Genomic DNA, 14,025 nt, shown 5'->3' with positions numbered 1-14,025 from the left:
GTCGACATTTATGATTGGATAAAAATAAATATATCTCCTTTTCAGGATCATCGTTATTTTTATTCCCCGTTTTAAGTTAGAGTTGGATAAAATCTACTCATGTTTCTTTGTCCATCAGCTTGAAACCAAAATGTATGAGAAAACGATACATCATACAAAAGATCTCCATCCTAACCGACTCTTTATATTTTTTTTAGTGTCAAATGAGGTGCAAAGCCAACACATATAGGGGGAGAGGGGTATAGTCTCAAGTCTTAACTACTAGTCTAAGAGCTCTTCATTAATTAATTCTTTATATTTTAGTTCATTTGTGAATAGTATTTAACCAACGAGAAGGAATCAAATGACACCGATGAAGTACTTGTCGAAGCAATCGATTTCACATAATTATTTTTTTTCGAATCACCACATCAAACCAATAATTGTCAAAATTTCCAAAGGACATAGTAGAAAAACACTATCCAAAAAATTTGCTATTTTAATGTGGAAAATTGCTTTTTGGTTCTCGAGATAAAGTTGGTAGGGCAGAAAAGATGCTTGGCATGAAGATAATTGTTTGGTGCATTGGGTTACACAAGATGCTTTTGGAATATTGACACTGCAAAAGTTGACATGAAAATGAAACATATACTCAGCAATCAAACTATCATAGTACTATCATTTACCCAATCAGAAACCCTTGTTTAATATCCCATCAAAATCGCCCTCGTGACTCCCTTTACACCGAAAAAAAATCATTTAGCCAATCAGAATGCCATGTTTAATACAGCCTGAAAAACTATACAAAATAAGAACACCATGCTAATTGAAAACAAAACATTGGCTTCTATAAATTAAATAATTGATGAAAATACATTCAGATAAAAAAAAAAAAAAGAAAAAAAACAGAAAGGACTAACATATTTCTATTATTTGTTCTACGGAACGCTATGTACACTTTTGTCGAAGCCTGTGCGGCTGTGCGTGTTAGTTTCTCCACCCAAAAAATGGTTGTAACTATGAGCTTATAGAGCTATTGCAGTTATGCTGCATTTGTTGCCTCATTTAGCAAGGGTGCTTTATTTGCGGCGTTGGTTTCGTTGAGAGTATGTTCACTCTCGTCTTCATTGAATTTGTCAGTGCTATGCAAAAAGATCCCTGCAGCATACATGGAGTTGTGAATTCATTACCAGCATACAACAGTTGCACTAAACAAGAAATCAGATGTGAGTGTATGCATACAACCAAATCACTAAGGTTGTATTCCTCGATTGATAATTTAATGGCTTAGTTGTGTGCATACAACCGTCTCACATAGTAGTCACAGATGAATGTATAATGTATTAGGGTCAACACACTGCTTCGACAGTTACATGCCCGATGGAGGTAGTGACGGTCTTACCTATGAACCATATAGCCGCAGCAAGAAATAAAATTGACGTCAAACTAAGAGCAGTCGTTCTCCAATTTTTAACACGATCCTGCATCACATTTAATCCAAGTATATAAGCTATGGATGCCAGATGAGTTTGGTGCTTACGGAAAAAGGAAATCGCAAAACAACAAATCCCACATTAAGTTACTCAGTTGTAAGTTGTAAGTTGTAACTACAACATTACCCCAATGGCTCCCGCAAATTGCAGGGTAAGGGGGGTCGGATGTTGTAACTAACACCAATAATTTATAGCTTGAAAGCTGTCATCTGAATTAGGATTTATGAAAAATTGGCATGAAGATTCTTCAGTTGGTAGGGCCTTGTTTATTGCCAAATGATGTTGAAGTTTGGCACATGTCAGCTATGCTGGTAGTCATTGAGGTATACTACTCAATGAGTCATGACCCGGGTTTGAAGCCTGCCTAACATTGAAATTGCCTTTGCGGTTCCATTTACACCCAAAGAAAGTACGGGAGTAATTGTTTAAGCTAAACATTTACCTGGAGAACTCCCACCAAGGGTGATGAAGGCACATCACCAAAGATGTGTATTGAAACTGTCGACATGGCCATAGATAGTGGTCGTAAACTTGGCTTAACACAATGCAGGCAAACATAATTCACCGGAGCCTACAAAATGTGACAAACATCAACAAGCGTAATAAATTGTTTTTCCTACAATATGTATCAATTTTTTTTAATAGTGTCCATTTCCAGTGAAGCCAAATACTGATTGCTTTTTTTATCACGAATTATGATGGCATAGAGAAAATTGCTCACTAAACAAGTTGCACTTTTTCTGGAAGTATCCGCCCTAGGCGCCCTTAAATGCATTATTCAACGCAATTTTATTATGGGTTATCTGGAACCAACTCTTTATGTTGTTAGCACGGGAAAGACTTTGTACATCCGACCCCTACTCCGCTATTTACGGGCGCCCTTAAGGTGCTGGAACAATGTTAATATTTTCTATGTTCTTGCCATTAAGGTTGCTATTTTGTTTTCCTTTGGTATGACGCCGTAACCTAGGCTTCATGTGGGAATATTTGGGTTTTGCGTAAAACTACACTAGGAAAATCACTTTGTATTACATCTCATGAGTTGAACCAAACAACAAAAAAACGGAGGCACTGGATACCTGGGTGGCAAAGACAAGCAGTTCGCCAACTGCAAAAAATATGAGGAAAAGCATCTCTCGCTTGAAACAAAAGGCACTAAAGCAAAATACTGCCCCCAAAAACGTCGATGCTGAAAGAAGCTGCATTTTTTTTACCAAAAAAAGGATTAAGAAAGATGCTTTAAGTGCGTTCATATAAAAGAAGAGCTGTTGACGACCTATTTTTCTGGCATAACACAGAAAAACATAGCAGTGCATGAGAAAGCAGTTTTACATGCACAAGCTACTTTCCTTTGAGACCGTCTCATATAAATATTGTGAGGATGCAATGAATATAATAGTGGTTAGTTAGCGGGGAAATGGAGCGGTCTCACAAAAGATAATATGTGACAGCATCTTGTTAGAGAATTGTGCTACCTTAAAAGCATTTGAAATTGTAGAGTTCATGTAGTCGAGAAGGAGACCTCCGCCAATAGTCCCAGCTAACCCACAGCCGACTGTAATCCCTCCGAAGATCATATCAGCATTTTCCTACGATTTGCAGACCAGAAAGTAAATGACAATGAACAACCCAATTACATTGTAAATGTCCTCCTATGACTAGAGAGTTTGGTAATGTTGGGAGAGAAAAATCTCCAGAACAGATTAAAATGAGAACACACCATATTGTAAATATTGTAGCCAGCCTTTGGTCCCCAGTATGAGTATGCACCGATAACAAAGTTGTATGCAATGTAACCTGGAAAAGCAGTAATGAGTTATTGACAGGCTAAATAGAAACGATAGCATTTGACTTAGAATCACACGAAAGACTATCACAAGCTAAATAATTTGGGCATAAAGTTGGCAATATACGTCACGGGATAGAATGAAGAATAGACTGTACCTAGAACATTGACGACATAAACCTTGTCAACCCAAAGCACCTTCATGTCCTTAAAAAATCTCATAAAAACATTTCCCTCGCTTCCTGATCTGTAGCAGATGGTGCCGAATCCAAAAATATTTAAAAATAATTTCAAAGAGGGGCGAGATAATGATAACATAACATATAAAAGTACAAGTGATGTGGCATTAGTCAAAGATTAAGTTTATTCTAAAAGTTTTTTTTTCTAGATAGTAAACAATGGTGTCGACGAATTTCAGAGGCGTAGGCACTGCTCTTAAATCCAAATGAGTGTGTGATGTGTAGAAAATATTGTGAGGTAGGGACACTGATGGTATGTTCTTGAGCGCTAAGTCAATTAGGATCAGTAAAAACAAAGCCGGGAATAATGGAAATGAAGCATAGGAAGTCAAAACTTACTCGGAAGCTTCATGAACATTTAGACGATCAATTTTTACTTCGTCTGGTGTTATGCTGCTTTCAGCTTTTAGAACATCTGAATATAACAAAGAGTCACAAAAGAAGAAGCTAATAATAAGATGGTATGTTCTTGAGCATTCAGATAACTTTACAAAAATCCATAAAAACTGAGATCAGATTATATCCCACCTTTTGAATCACAGGCGTCTGTCTCTACCGGACACGATGCCTTCTTGGATCCAATAGGAGCAAATCCTGCTCGCCAAACAAGAGAAAGCTGGCTATATAAGCGCATAGGAGCGTCGTTATAAGCTTAATTACTCATGTTAGAAGAAATCCACAAACCTTTTAATGGCACTGGTTTCATAACGAAACCAAAAATAACAAAGGGAACCATCAAAATAGCCTCGATAAAGAAAGCCCACCTCCAAGCCAGATGCTTTCCAACCTAGAATATCCAATGATAGAAATTTGGGTAATCACTATTAGCGCAACAAACCACGGACCATTGCTCATAGAAAACATGTTATTGGCAAGATATTCTCTTTTTGCGATTAGGAAGCACAACGCTTAATTGTAGAGTCAACCGCCTATATGCTTGTACTTGATTGTAAAGTCGACCTTTACACATTTTTCCTGATGGCCACAATCCACGGATTTCTCTGATAACTAGTTTTTAAACCCGTTATAAATATAGTCATTCTTACCTACGGGGAAGATTCATACACCAATTGGGGATACAGTAAATCTAGGAGAAGAGAAAGAATGTACCTGGCCAATGAATTTGGTCATTCTAACCTATGGTGAAGGTTCTTACTAGTGTAAGACAAAGTAAGAGAATATTTTTTGTTATATGGATTTCTTTATAGGGAGTACTTAGTTTTGGCACAAATTTTAGGAGATGAGGAATGGAGCAAATGGATGACGTAATACTCATGAAATCGTAGGGTAAAGCGATATAGAACCGATAAAGTTCAGCAAACTTACCAACCCTCCATAAATATAGCCAATTGCATATCCAACTGGAATACACATGTAAAACAGTCCGAGCCACGCTGTTTTCTATTACAAAGAAATACAAACTGTCAGATGCACATCCTGGATAAAACAGTCATGCCCAAGCAAAAAGAAAAAAAATAACAAGAAACACTCCGCGTGACAGTCCTACTTACTCATGATATTTAAAATATTTCTTATTAATTATAGGGGTGATGATCGGTAAGGACCATCTCATAGTGGAACGGTCTCATGCATGTATTCTTGAAATTATGAAGGAGGAGAATAAAGGATACCTGAGTGGCAGGGGCATTATCGTCAATGAAGGGGGCTGCAAGGCTGATAAATGAAGCCTCACCTACACCAACCAGCCTAATGAAAGCAAACATTATGTAAGTAAACTAATCAGAAGGACAATACAGTAGTGCACCAGATCGGACCTTACATGCGAAAAGCGGAAATGGACCAGAAGTCCCACGAAGATCCACAACCAACTACAGCAGCAGTCCAAACCAATAGGCCTACACCAATCAACCGGAATGGATTCACTCTGCCAAAAGTTCAATGAACACCAAATAATCAGTCACTAGACAGACCACTTGACATACGAAGTAATGGTTAAGCGTCAATATCTAGAACAACCATCAAGGCTCAAAACACGCCAACACACACAATAATGATATAGATGGAGTAAGCCTGTTGTCCTTTGGCTTTAGGTTATCCAACTAGACATGGTTTGACCTCTATCAAAACCTCTAACTCCAAGTTTAATGAGTCATTTTGCTTTATTCCGTCTTAATCTAGAATCAAATAGTGTAAGTCTTTGGCACTCTTAACGCCAAAAAAAAAAAATAGATTTTACACTTAGCAGGTTCGACATGGTTGACCCTTAGATCAAGGTATCAGTTTCCTTGGCATCAATCAATCGACACATGTTTACAACTGGGCTGAATGCTGATCAAGCCTCAGTGTCTGATTTGAAGAGTTTGCCTCCATGAGCCACAGCTTAGGTACAAGCAGCAAAAGTTTGAGTGGAACTATTTTCAATAACATTCATATGAGTTATGTAATAATGTTCAGGCTTTTTGGTGTCGAATGAGCCGCGACAGCAATCCGATTACAAGGGGGAGGAGGTTTTGAAATCTGAACCTGCAACCTATTGTCCACGTGTTGTCAGTCTAAACCAATGGCCCAATACCTCATTGGCTATTGTACATGTTTGTGTAGGGTCAACATTTCCATTGTCCAAGTTTTTGGCAAGTAATTCAAAATGTCCACTCTTTCATAGAGACTACAACTTTCTCCGAGTCCACAACATCTTCCAGGGAACAGGAATACAGATACAAAAATATTAGAGAAATCAGTCACCTCTTTGTTAATGAAGCAAAAATGGGTGAAGCGACCAGGAGACCGACCATGAACGCAGATGATATCACACCATCTTCAAAATTGTTCAAGTCAAACTGACCCCTGGATGCATCAAATACAGTTTCAAGATCAAATAAAGGAAACACAAAGAGGGAAGTCTTGAAAATACAGTGAGTAAACTAGCGATAACAAGGGACAGCAGGATGAGCAATTTACGGGCTTACAGCTCCGCCTCCCATCATCCCATTTCCAATCTTGTTTTTTGGATATCGTGGGAGCCAATAAATAATTGAAAGGTAATGACTTTACAGCTTAATCACTAGACAATGTGCAAATATTAGTATCAGTCTCATAATGCTTACTGAATGCCACTGCCACCAGTGCAAGTGCCATTATTGCAAATCCGCCTACTTCCATTCACACCGTTGCTGGCAATCGCTCCCCGGTCTAAATAATTTATTAAATTGATCACACAGAAAATTGCAAGCAACCTGCATAAATCCACACAATAAGTATCAAGCAGCAGCAGCAACCTCCTCATTATTGTTTCCTAAACACACTCAAACACTACTACTGAGCATCAAAATTCTTAACTTTCGATCATACAACACATTTACCTAATTTACCTGCATCAAGTAATCCCAAGTTTCAACTGCCAGTGTAAAAATACATAAATAAACTGAGACACCAAGCACCAAAATCCAAACTTTCCATCATCAATAATTACCAGCAGAACATCACAGCTACATTCTAACCACTAAGAACTTACCATAGTTACAGTTAAAACAACACCATATTACATAAATCCCACCTCAAACAATTACCCAATTGCAAAGATTCAAACTTTCACCAACCCAAATCAGATAAAATTGAAAACCCAAAATGGCAAAATCAAATCAACAACAACATTACTCTTGCAAATTGCGGGGCAAGGGGGAGTCGGATGTACGCAGCCTTACCCTTATATTAACAACACAAATAGACTATTTCCGAACGACCCAAGATGAAAATTACGTCGAGAACTACCTTTTAGGAGTAAACCAGGATGGATTCATAGTAGTAGAATCATTAATCTGAGGAACACCCATTTGCCCAATTTCAATCTTTGTCTCCTTTTCAGTAACAACCTCAACAGCTACTGAGGATTCCTTTGTTTCCTCCTTTGATTTACTATTTTCTTCACCCATCTCTATCACAAATAACCCAAATTCTTATTTACTGTTCTTGGTAATTTGACTGTTTGAACTTGTTATTATCTCTTAAATGTGATGTGATGTGATGTGATCAAAACACAAAAGACAGTATAAGGACAAAAACATAGAAGAAAAAAGAGTGAAATTTGTAAAAAAAAAATTGATCTTTTTTCAGTGTTTCACTAAGATTGGGTTCAAAGATTTGATTATTTTTGGGTGTTATGTCAATATCAATGCCGTAGTAGGCGGATAAGTTGTTGATTGCTTTCCAAAATAAAGTTGGAAAAACTTTAATTAGTAAATATTTAGTATTATTTAATTTTATTATTATTATTATGGTTTTTTGGTTAAGATTGGGTTTTGGGAAATATGATAATAATAACAATTTTAACAGAATTTTGATGTTAAAAACAAATTTAACAGATTTATAAATCAGTATGATGATGAATGTTTTTGAAAGTATGATGATGATGATTGAGTTTGTCTAGTCATGCGGAGCATAAAAATGGTCAGATTTTTAGGATCATGTTTTCATGATTCTTTTCCTGCTTACACTCAAACTCTTCACATGGGTTTTCTATAATTTCAAGGATACGTATGATATTGACTATGAGTATTTGCGTCTTTTTCAAACACAAATGAGGCAATTGCGATTCTCTTCATTTCTTTCCCTCCATTTACTCTTACAAATTCATTTAATAATATTTTCCTTTTACATACTATTAACCTTTTTATTTCTATGCATAAATGTGCAACCGTTCGATATTGGCAAGATGCAATTCGGGCCGTTAAAAGGAACTTGCCTCTCCATTACTTTTAGGAAATGGAGAGAATTTTGACTCTGAATGAGGGTACTCATGCATTGACGCAAGAAGCTAATTGCACCAGCCAATTTGTGATTTGGAATAGACACCCTGTGTATGTAGTGGGAATACGAGGTTAGTGTTGCGGTACAAGAGTAAAAACGGGTTGGGAAAGGGGTTTTGATGCAGCAATCGGGTGGGCGGCATACACTGAGAGGGGGTTGTTTATACGCAAAGAGGTATAAAGTTGAAGGCTGAGTCTGTATTACAAGTTGAAGCGTTATGAATTAAAAACGTCTTGCAGTGGGCTAGCAGTAGTAATGTGTTGCATTTGGGAGTTTTCTCGGATTGTTTTCAGATGTTGAATTAACTAATCGGGATAGAGAAGGAACATTATCTTGTCCCAGACATTTTAAAGGACATCTCAAGCCTCTATTCGTCGTTCCACTGTTTATCCTTTAACTTTATTCCTAGGCGTCTAAATAGGGTAGCACATGGCCTCGCACGCCAAGCCATGAGAATGTAAGAGCATCTCCAATGGTTGAACAAAAGGACTTGCTTGCAAATTCTAAAAGTTTCAAGCTAGTTGCTCAACCATTGGAGAGTTTCACATGAACTAGCTTAGTTTGAGCAACTAGCTCCATGGAGCTAGTAGCTCAAATGGACCCACAAAGAGATATGTGCCAATTAAATAAATGTATATAAGTCAATTTAAGCAACAATTCTTATAGCTTAACCATTGGGAAAGTTTGTAGCTTAAAAGTGTTCTAGCTCAAAAATGTGATGTGGAGAGTTAAGCTATTAGGGTTGTTGCTTACCATTGTGGATGTTCTAATACACTCTTAACGCTGTCAAAAAAAAATGTCATGTTTACAAAGTTCAGTAGGTACCCATGAGCACTTAGATCAACTGACAAGGGTTGCTCTAACTTAACCAGAGGTCTCGTGTTCGAGCCCCGAGAACGCAACAGTGTTAAAACTCATCAGGGAGAGCTTTATCGCCTTAGTGGTCCTACCCGGCTCGAATCAGTTCAGATGGTTTACACCAAAAAAACAAAGTTCAGTAAGTGTTCCTTAACGGATATATCCGTCTTTAGCTTTTGGAATGGATTTGAATCTATTCCAATACTTTGAACCAAACGGCCTCTATATTTTATTGTCTTATGTGTAATACTTAACCCGTTTTAAGGTTATATCTCAAGTGAGAGTTTTGTGTACAAAGTTACACAAATTCTCATTTTAGGCAACTTTTTTCGGTCTGAAACCTTCAAACTGGCCATATATAATTTAAATAGTTGTCTGAAATGAGATCTACTGACAAAGTTATAGGTTGAGCTAACTTAAATGGGGTACAACTACTAAAGCTTTTGTTTAATAATTTCTAACCAAATTTAAAGGTGATGAACATAAAAAGGGCCATTAGATGAAAAAAGTTTGAAAACGTAGTGTTAAGAATTGTTTTTTATTGCATTATATAGTACTTCAAAATATATTTATTTATGGTAGATTGAATTAGTTGATTGTGATTATTCAAATTAAACAATGTAAACAAACTTATATTTAAAATATGAGATATATTAGTTCAAAAGAGATGACCATATCGTTGTTTCAATAGTATGATAAAGTTAATTATTTCATCATGATCGCTCGTAATTCAAGGGTAGTTTTTCAGGCTCAGACAAGGATATATATAAGGAGATACAACAAGTCTCCCTTGTGACGGACATATTCGTCATAAGCTTGCGGCGGTTTAAGTACTACTACCCATGTAGGTAGATAAGACAAAACATATTGCTACTCCCTAGGCACTCTACTTTTATCTTATCTACCCCACATAAGTAGTACTTGACCCATTGCAATCTTACAACAGATATGCTCGTCACAAATGAGAATTTGTGAAGGAGATAAATGAGGTTACAAAATAATTTTACTCATAAGTTCCGCTAATGCATGATACACACTTGGCCGTCCCAAGACAAGCCGGGCTAGGGTCGTGCCAGTTTTGTCCAGTTCAAGCTCAACCCACTAAGTAACGGGACATGGTCAAGCTTGGGTGGGCCTCTATATTTTATTTTTATTTTTAGTATTGGGTCGGGCCAAGCCAACACTATCTTGGCCCGAGGATAACACCGGCTTATCCATGGCTTGGCCGGGCTATAAAAGCATGGCCAATATGACCGGACTAGGCCGAGCTGGCTCGCACCGATAAATAGCCCTACATAGGAGACCCGATAACATACTAAAACATCATCCTAGCCCAATTCAAAGATTTTGAAAACAAAACCATCCTAGCTAGGTAGTAAGTCTAGTAACTAGTAAGGGGGCGTTTGGTTGGAATAGAATGGATTGGAATATGAACCCATAATGGTATAGGGTTCTAAATCTATTCCTTTATAAACTTGTTTGGTTCATCTAAAATTGTAGAAGGGAGGCATGAAGTTAGATACCAAGGGGGGAAGTTGGGTATGAGATTCTAGGGGGTTGGAATGGAGTTAGAATCCATTGGGTATCTAACTCTATTCCAAAAGACTCTAACCAAACATTGGAATGGAGCAAATCGATTCCAATCCATTCCAAGAGAGCCAACCAAACACCCCTAAGTGTAGAACATAACACAAAATCATGCACACATAGTAACAAAATCTTTATGCATTTCGACCATTATCCAGGCAAAATTCAAGAAAATGGGAGTCCACATTCTAAGAACCTCACCCTTTCCTTCCTCATCAACCACCACCATCTCTAGGAAAATTCTCTTAAACTTACCAAAATTAAACTACGTTACATCTTCGTATATACCACCATATCATAAAAATCCCACAAATTATTCACTACCCACTTGCTCAAATCAATCAAAGTTTAAAACTTTGGTATCAAAATCCACTAATTACCCAATTTTATCATCTGGGTATCTATTGCAGAAGAGTAATTCAAGGTTTTTAACAATGGCGTCGTCTGCTCCTGGACCTGTTCAGAAATCTGAAGAAGAGTGGCGTGCTGTTTTGTCTCCTGAACAGTTTTATATTCTTAGGCAGAAAGGAACTGAGTATGCCCTTTTTTCAATTTCTTATTTATTGTTTTGTGATCTTTCAGTTTGGTTACATTTGATTTAAATATCCGTCACAGAGAATAAAAATAGGTAAACAATTGATTGAGACGGAGATCGTATTTGATTTTGCATGTTATGTTTGTAATTTTGTATGATTGTATGTTGGATGAACCTTTGTATCTTGCTTGATTAACTAATTCAGTGTCTGGTGCTTGAGTAATTGGTGTAAAGATTGCAAATTTGATTGTGGGTGGCACGAGTTTTGTCAAAAATACATGTTTCTAGGCACGTGCAATTCTGCCGTTTATGTTGATATGGTTTATTAGCAAGATGTTTTTTAGTTTGTTCACTTGTTGGTCTTTGGTTAACAGAAGCGTGCTGCGTACAGCTGACCCCTAACTTGCAATTTCCGGGAGCCATTGAGGCACTGGGGTAATGTTGCTGTGGTTTATTAGCAACATGTGTTTAGTTTGTCACTTTGTTGGTCTTTAGGTGCTAAGTCAAGTTGTAGTTGTTATGCAGCAAGCTCCATCAAATGACTAAAATGTATTGTTATTCATTCTTGTGTAAAGTCGCCTTACACAAACATTGTGTAAAACCGATCTACTAATTCAAATATCAGGACCTATTTTAATGAGAAGTTAGTTCCTTAGTAAATCTGTTTTACACACTTCTTGTGTAAGGCCACCTTAACGTAATGTTATCATTATCAATGAAATAATGTCAGGGAGTTATTATTCAGAATGTTTACACTTGGATTAGTTCCAAAAAATCGTTACTTCACTTCTTTATAAGTATAAAAAAACAATGCAAGAATGATCATGTCGTTTGTGAATTTTGAGTGGTCAATTGTCACCCTCTTCCGCCCCTCTCCCGACTTCTCATTCCTATTTGGTGCACCGGATGGCCTTAGCTAATCCCCATATTTAGAGCAAAATTTATAAGAACACCCAAATCAGAAATCCATGAGAACCAAGCATTTGTTATGAATGTTTTCTTAACTAATGCAGCTTGCTTAGTGTCATCCAATTGGGTATAACTCTTATCCTTTCAAGCTCAGCGGATGATTTTGAATTGGTACGTGGGGGATTCCTGTAATCCTTTTGCACAAATTGTATCAGTAAGTCTCCCTATGCTTGTAAGCGGATTGCGGATTCAATAACATATTGCTAGCACTAATTAATGTTCATTATTAACCGTGCTCATTAGTTACCGTGTATATGGGTTAATAATGAGCATTAATTAGTGCTAGAAATATGTACAAATGTATATCCATCAAAGTAAAATGGGTAGTTTTTAGGCGAGAGATCTGTGTGTTGAGGACATGAGGTATTTTTGGTGACAGTCTATTGTGTCGAATATCAGATTCTTCATCTGAATTTTCACATGATCATAGACATCAGGACATATACCAAACCTTTATTTTTGCATGGGTCACAAATTAATTTCAGAAATTTGTAACATGTGAAACTATAGAGATTTTAGGGCACAGCCTGAAAGGTACTTTGTTCTTGTAATCATGACCTAACTGGATTAAAAGGTTCGGAGATCCTTCTCGCTATCTTGAACAGGAACATGTTATTTCTTATTAGTGACGTGTTAATGAATTCTAGAGCATCTGGTCCTTTTTATTGACTGCCTACTGCCTAGGACCTGGGTTATGTTCCTTGTGTAATGAGATTTTAGATGAGGGTTATCCAGTTATGCCAACAACCATTTTTCTGGTGATCGCAAATTTGCTTTGTTTAGATTTTGTTGTGTATAGTGCATTTGGTGCCTTAGTTTGCTCTGCATTACGGAGTATTTACTTTCAAGTAATCATAATCATTGCTGCAGGAGGGCTGGAACTGGACAATATAACAAATTTTCCGAGGAAGGAATCTATACATGTGCAGGATGTAATACCCCTCTCTATAAATCTACAACAAAATTCGACTCTGGTTGTGGTTGGCCAGCTTTCTTTGAGGGTCTTCCTGGAGCCATAAATCGCACTGTAAGTTTCTCTTTTACTTGTTGGACGTTTGGCTAGTTAGGTCATAGTTACCCGTGCATGCTATATTATCATTAGTTTTGTTATTTGAACGAAATGCTGGTTTTATATACGGAGTATAATTCAGGCCACCAAATTGACATATAGGTCCAATCCTAGGTCAACGTAGTGAATTTTATTCATACAAAACCCTTGTAATAATGGAGGAAATGTCACCATACGAATACTAACACAGAGTTTATTGTGTTTCAGCCGGACCCAGATGGTCGGAGAGTTGAAATCACATGTGCCGCCTGCGGTGGACATCTAGGACATGTCTTCAAAGGTGAAGGATTTGGCACTCCCACAGATGAGCGTCACTGTGTCAACAGCGTCTCCATAAAGTTCACTCCGGCTAATTCAGATGCGCCACAGTGATGTGTCTGTCTACTTCTGGTATCGGGTGTTTAGTTCCATCTATTGTCGGGTCTTAATAATAGTTTCATTTCTCTCTGTCTACTGAAAATCGTGTTAATTACTGGAATTTCAAGAAATGAACTTTGTGCTATTTTAATTCCGATTTTATTCTTGAATCTAAATCGATGCCTAGTTGGTAAATTAGAAGACTAATAGAGCGTTCTTCTTGCTTTCTTACGGGACGCTGTGGCATGTACTCCATACTCTCGTACGTATGTATCAAAATATGGCGGTGCCATATTCATCAAGATGAGTTGACACATTTATCAAATGAATTGACAGAAGAAAATGCAATTACTTTTGTCAACTCATTCTGATCAGTATGTTATATGTAC

At 37.3% G+C, this 14,025-nt stretch overlaps 2 protein-coding genes across 2 annotated transcripts; one reads left to right on the top strand and one right to left on the bottom strand.

Annotated features, from left to right (window-relative positions):
• Nucleotides 1-805: 805 nt before the first annotated feature.
• Nucleotides 806-7,685, bottom strand: LOC141611383 (putative sphingolipid transporter spinster homolog 2). The gene is made up of 16 exons (XM_074429908.1): nt 7,227-7,685; nt 6,563-6,691; nt 6,201-6,302; nt 5,278-5,382; nt 5,129-5,204; nt 4,824-4,898; nt 4,182-4,284; nt 4,026-4,091; nt 3,837-3,912; nt 3,417-3,505; nt 3,193-3,269; nt 2,948-3,061; nt 2,552-2,671; nt 1,915-2,043; nt 1,382-1,460; nt 806-1,137 (listed from the first exon to the last, which is right to left on the bottom strand). The coding sequence occupies exons 1-16, from the start codon at nt 7,385-7,387 to the stop codon at nt 1,022-1,024; spliced, it is 1,617 nt and encodes a 538-aa protein (XP_074286009.1). The 5' UTR covers nt 7,388-7,685; the 3' UTR covers nt 806-1,021.
• Nucleotides 7,686-10,793: 3,108 nt separating this feature from the next.
• On the top strand, nt 10,794-13,812 carry LOC141611382 (peptide methionine sulfoxide reductase B5-like). Its single transcript, XM_074429907.1, has 3 exons — nt 10,794-11,241; nt 13,081-13,237; nt 13,487-13,812. The coding sequence occupies exons 1-3, from the start codon at nt 10,880-10,882 to the stop codon at nt 13,649-13,651; spliced, it is 684 nt and encodes a 227-aa protein (XP_074286008.1). The 5' UTR covers nt 10,794-10,879; the 3' UTR covers nt 13,652-13,812.
• The last annotated feature ends 213 nt before the right edge of the window (nt 13,813-14,025 follow it).

Source organism: Silene latifolia, chromosome 11, assembly GCF_048544455.1.
Source record: "Silene latifolia isolate original U9 population chromosome 11, ASM4854445v1, whole genome shotgun sequence".
In the NCBI taxonomy this organism is placed as follows: Eukaryota; Viridiplantae; Streptophyta; class Magnoliopsida; order Caryophyllales; family Caryophyllaceae; genus Silene; species Silene latifolia.
This window is presented reverse-complemented; position numbering and strand designations above follow the sequence as displayed.

Excerpts from the sequence above, each read along its gene's own strand:
- LOC141611383 (XM_074429908.1), bottom strand. The coding sequence starts at position 7,387 with ATGGGTGAAGAAAATAGTAAATCAAAGGAGGAAACAAAGGAATCCTCA. Across the intron at positions 4,899-5,128 it reads ATAATGCCCCTGCCACTCAG|AAAACAGCGTGGCTCGGACT; the intron begins GTATCCTTTATT and ends TCTTTGTAATAG. Across the intron at positions 3,913-4,025 it reads AGACGCCTGTGATTCAAAAG|ATGTTCTAAAAGCTGAAAGC; the intron begins GTGGGATATAAT and ends TGTTATATTCAG.
- LOC141611382 (XM_074429907.1), top strand. The coding sequence starts at position 10,880 with ATGGGAGTCCACATTCTAAGAACCTCACCCTTTCCTTCCTCATCAACC. Across the intron at positions 11,242-13,080 it reads CTTAGGCAGAAAGGAACTGA|GAGGGCTGGAACTGGACAAT; the intron begins GTATGCCCTTTT and ends TCATTGCTGCAG. Across the intron at positions 13,238-13,486 it reads CTGGAGCCATAAATCGCACT|CCGGACCCAGATGGTCGGAG; the intron begins GTAAGTTTCTCT and ends ATTGTGTTTCAG.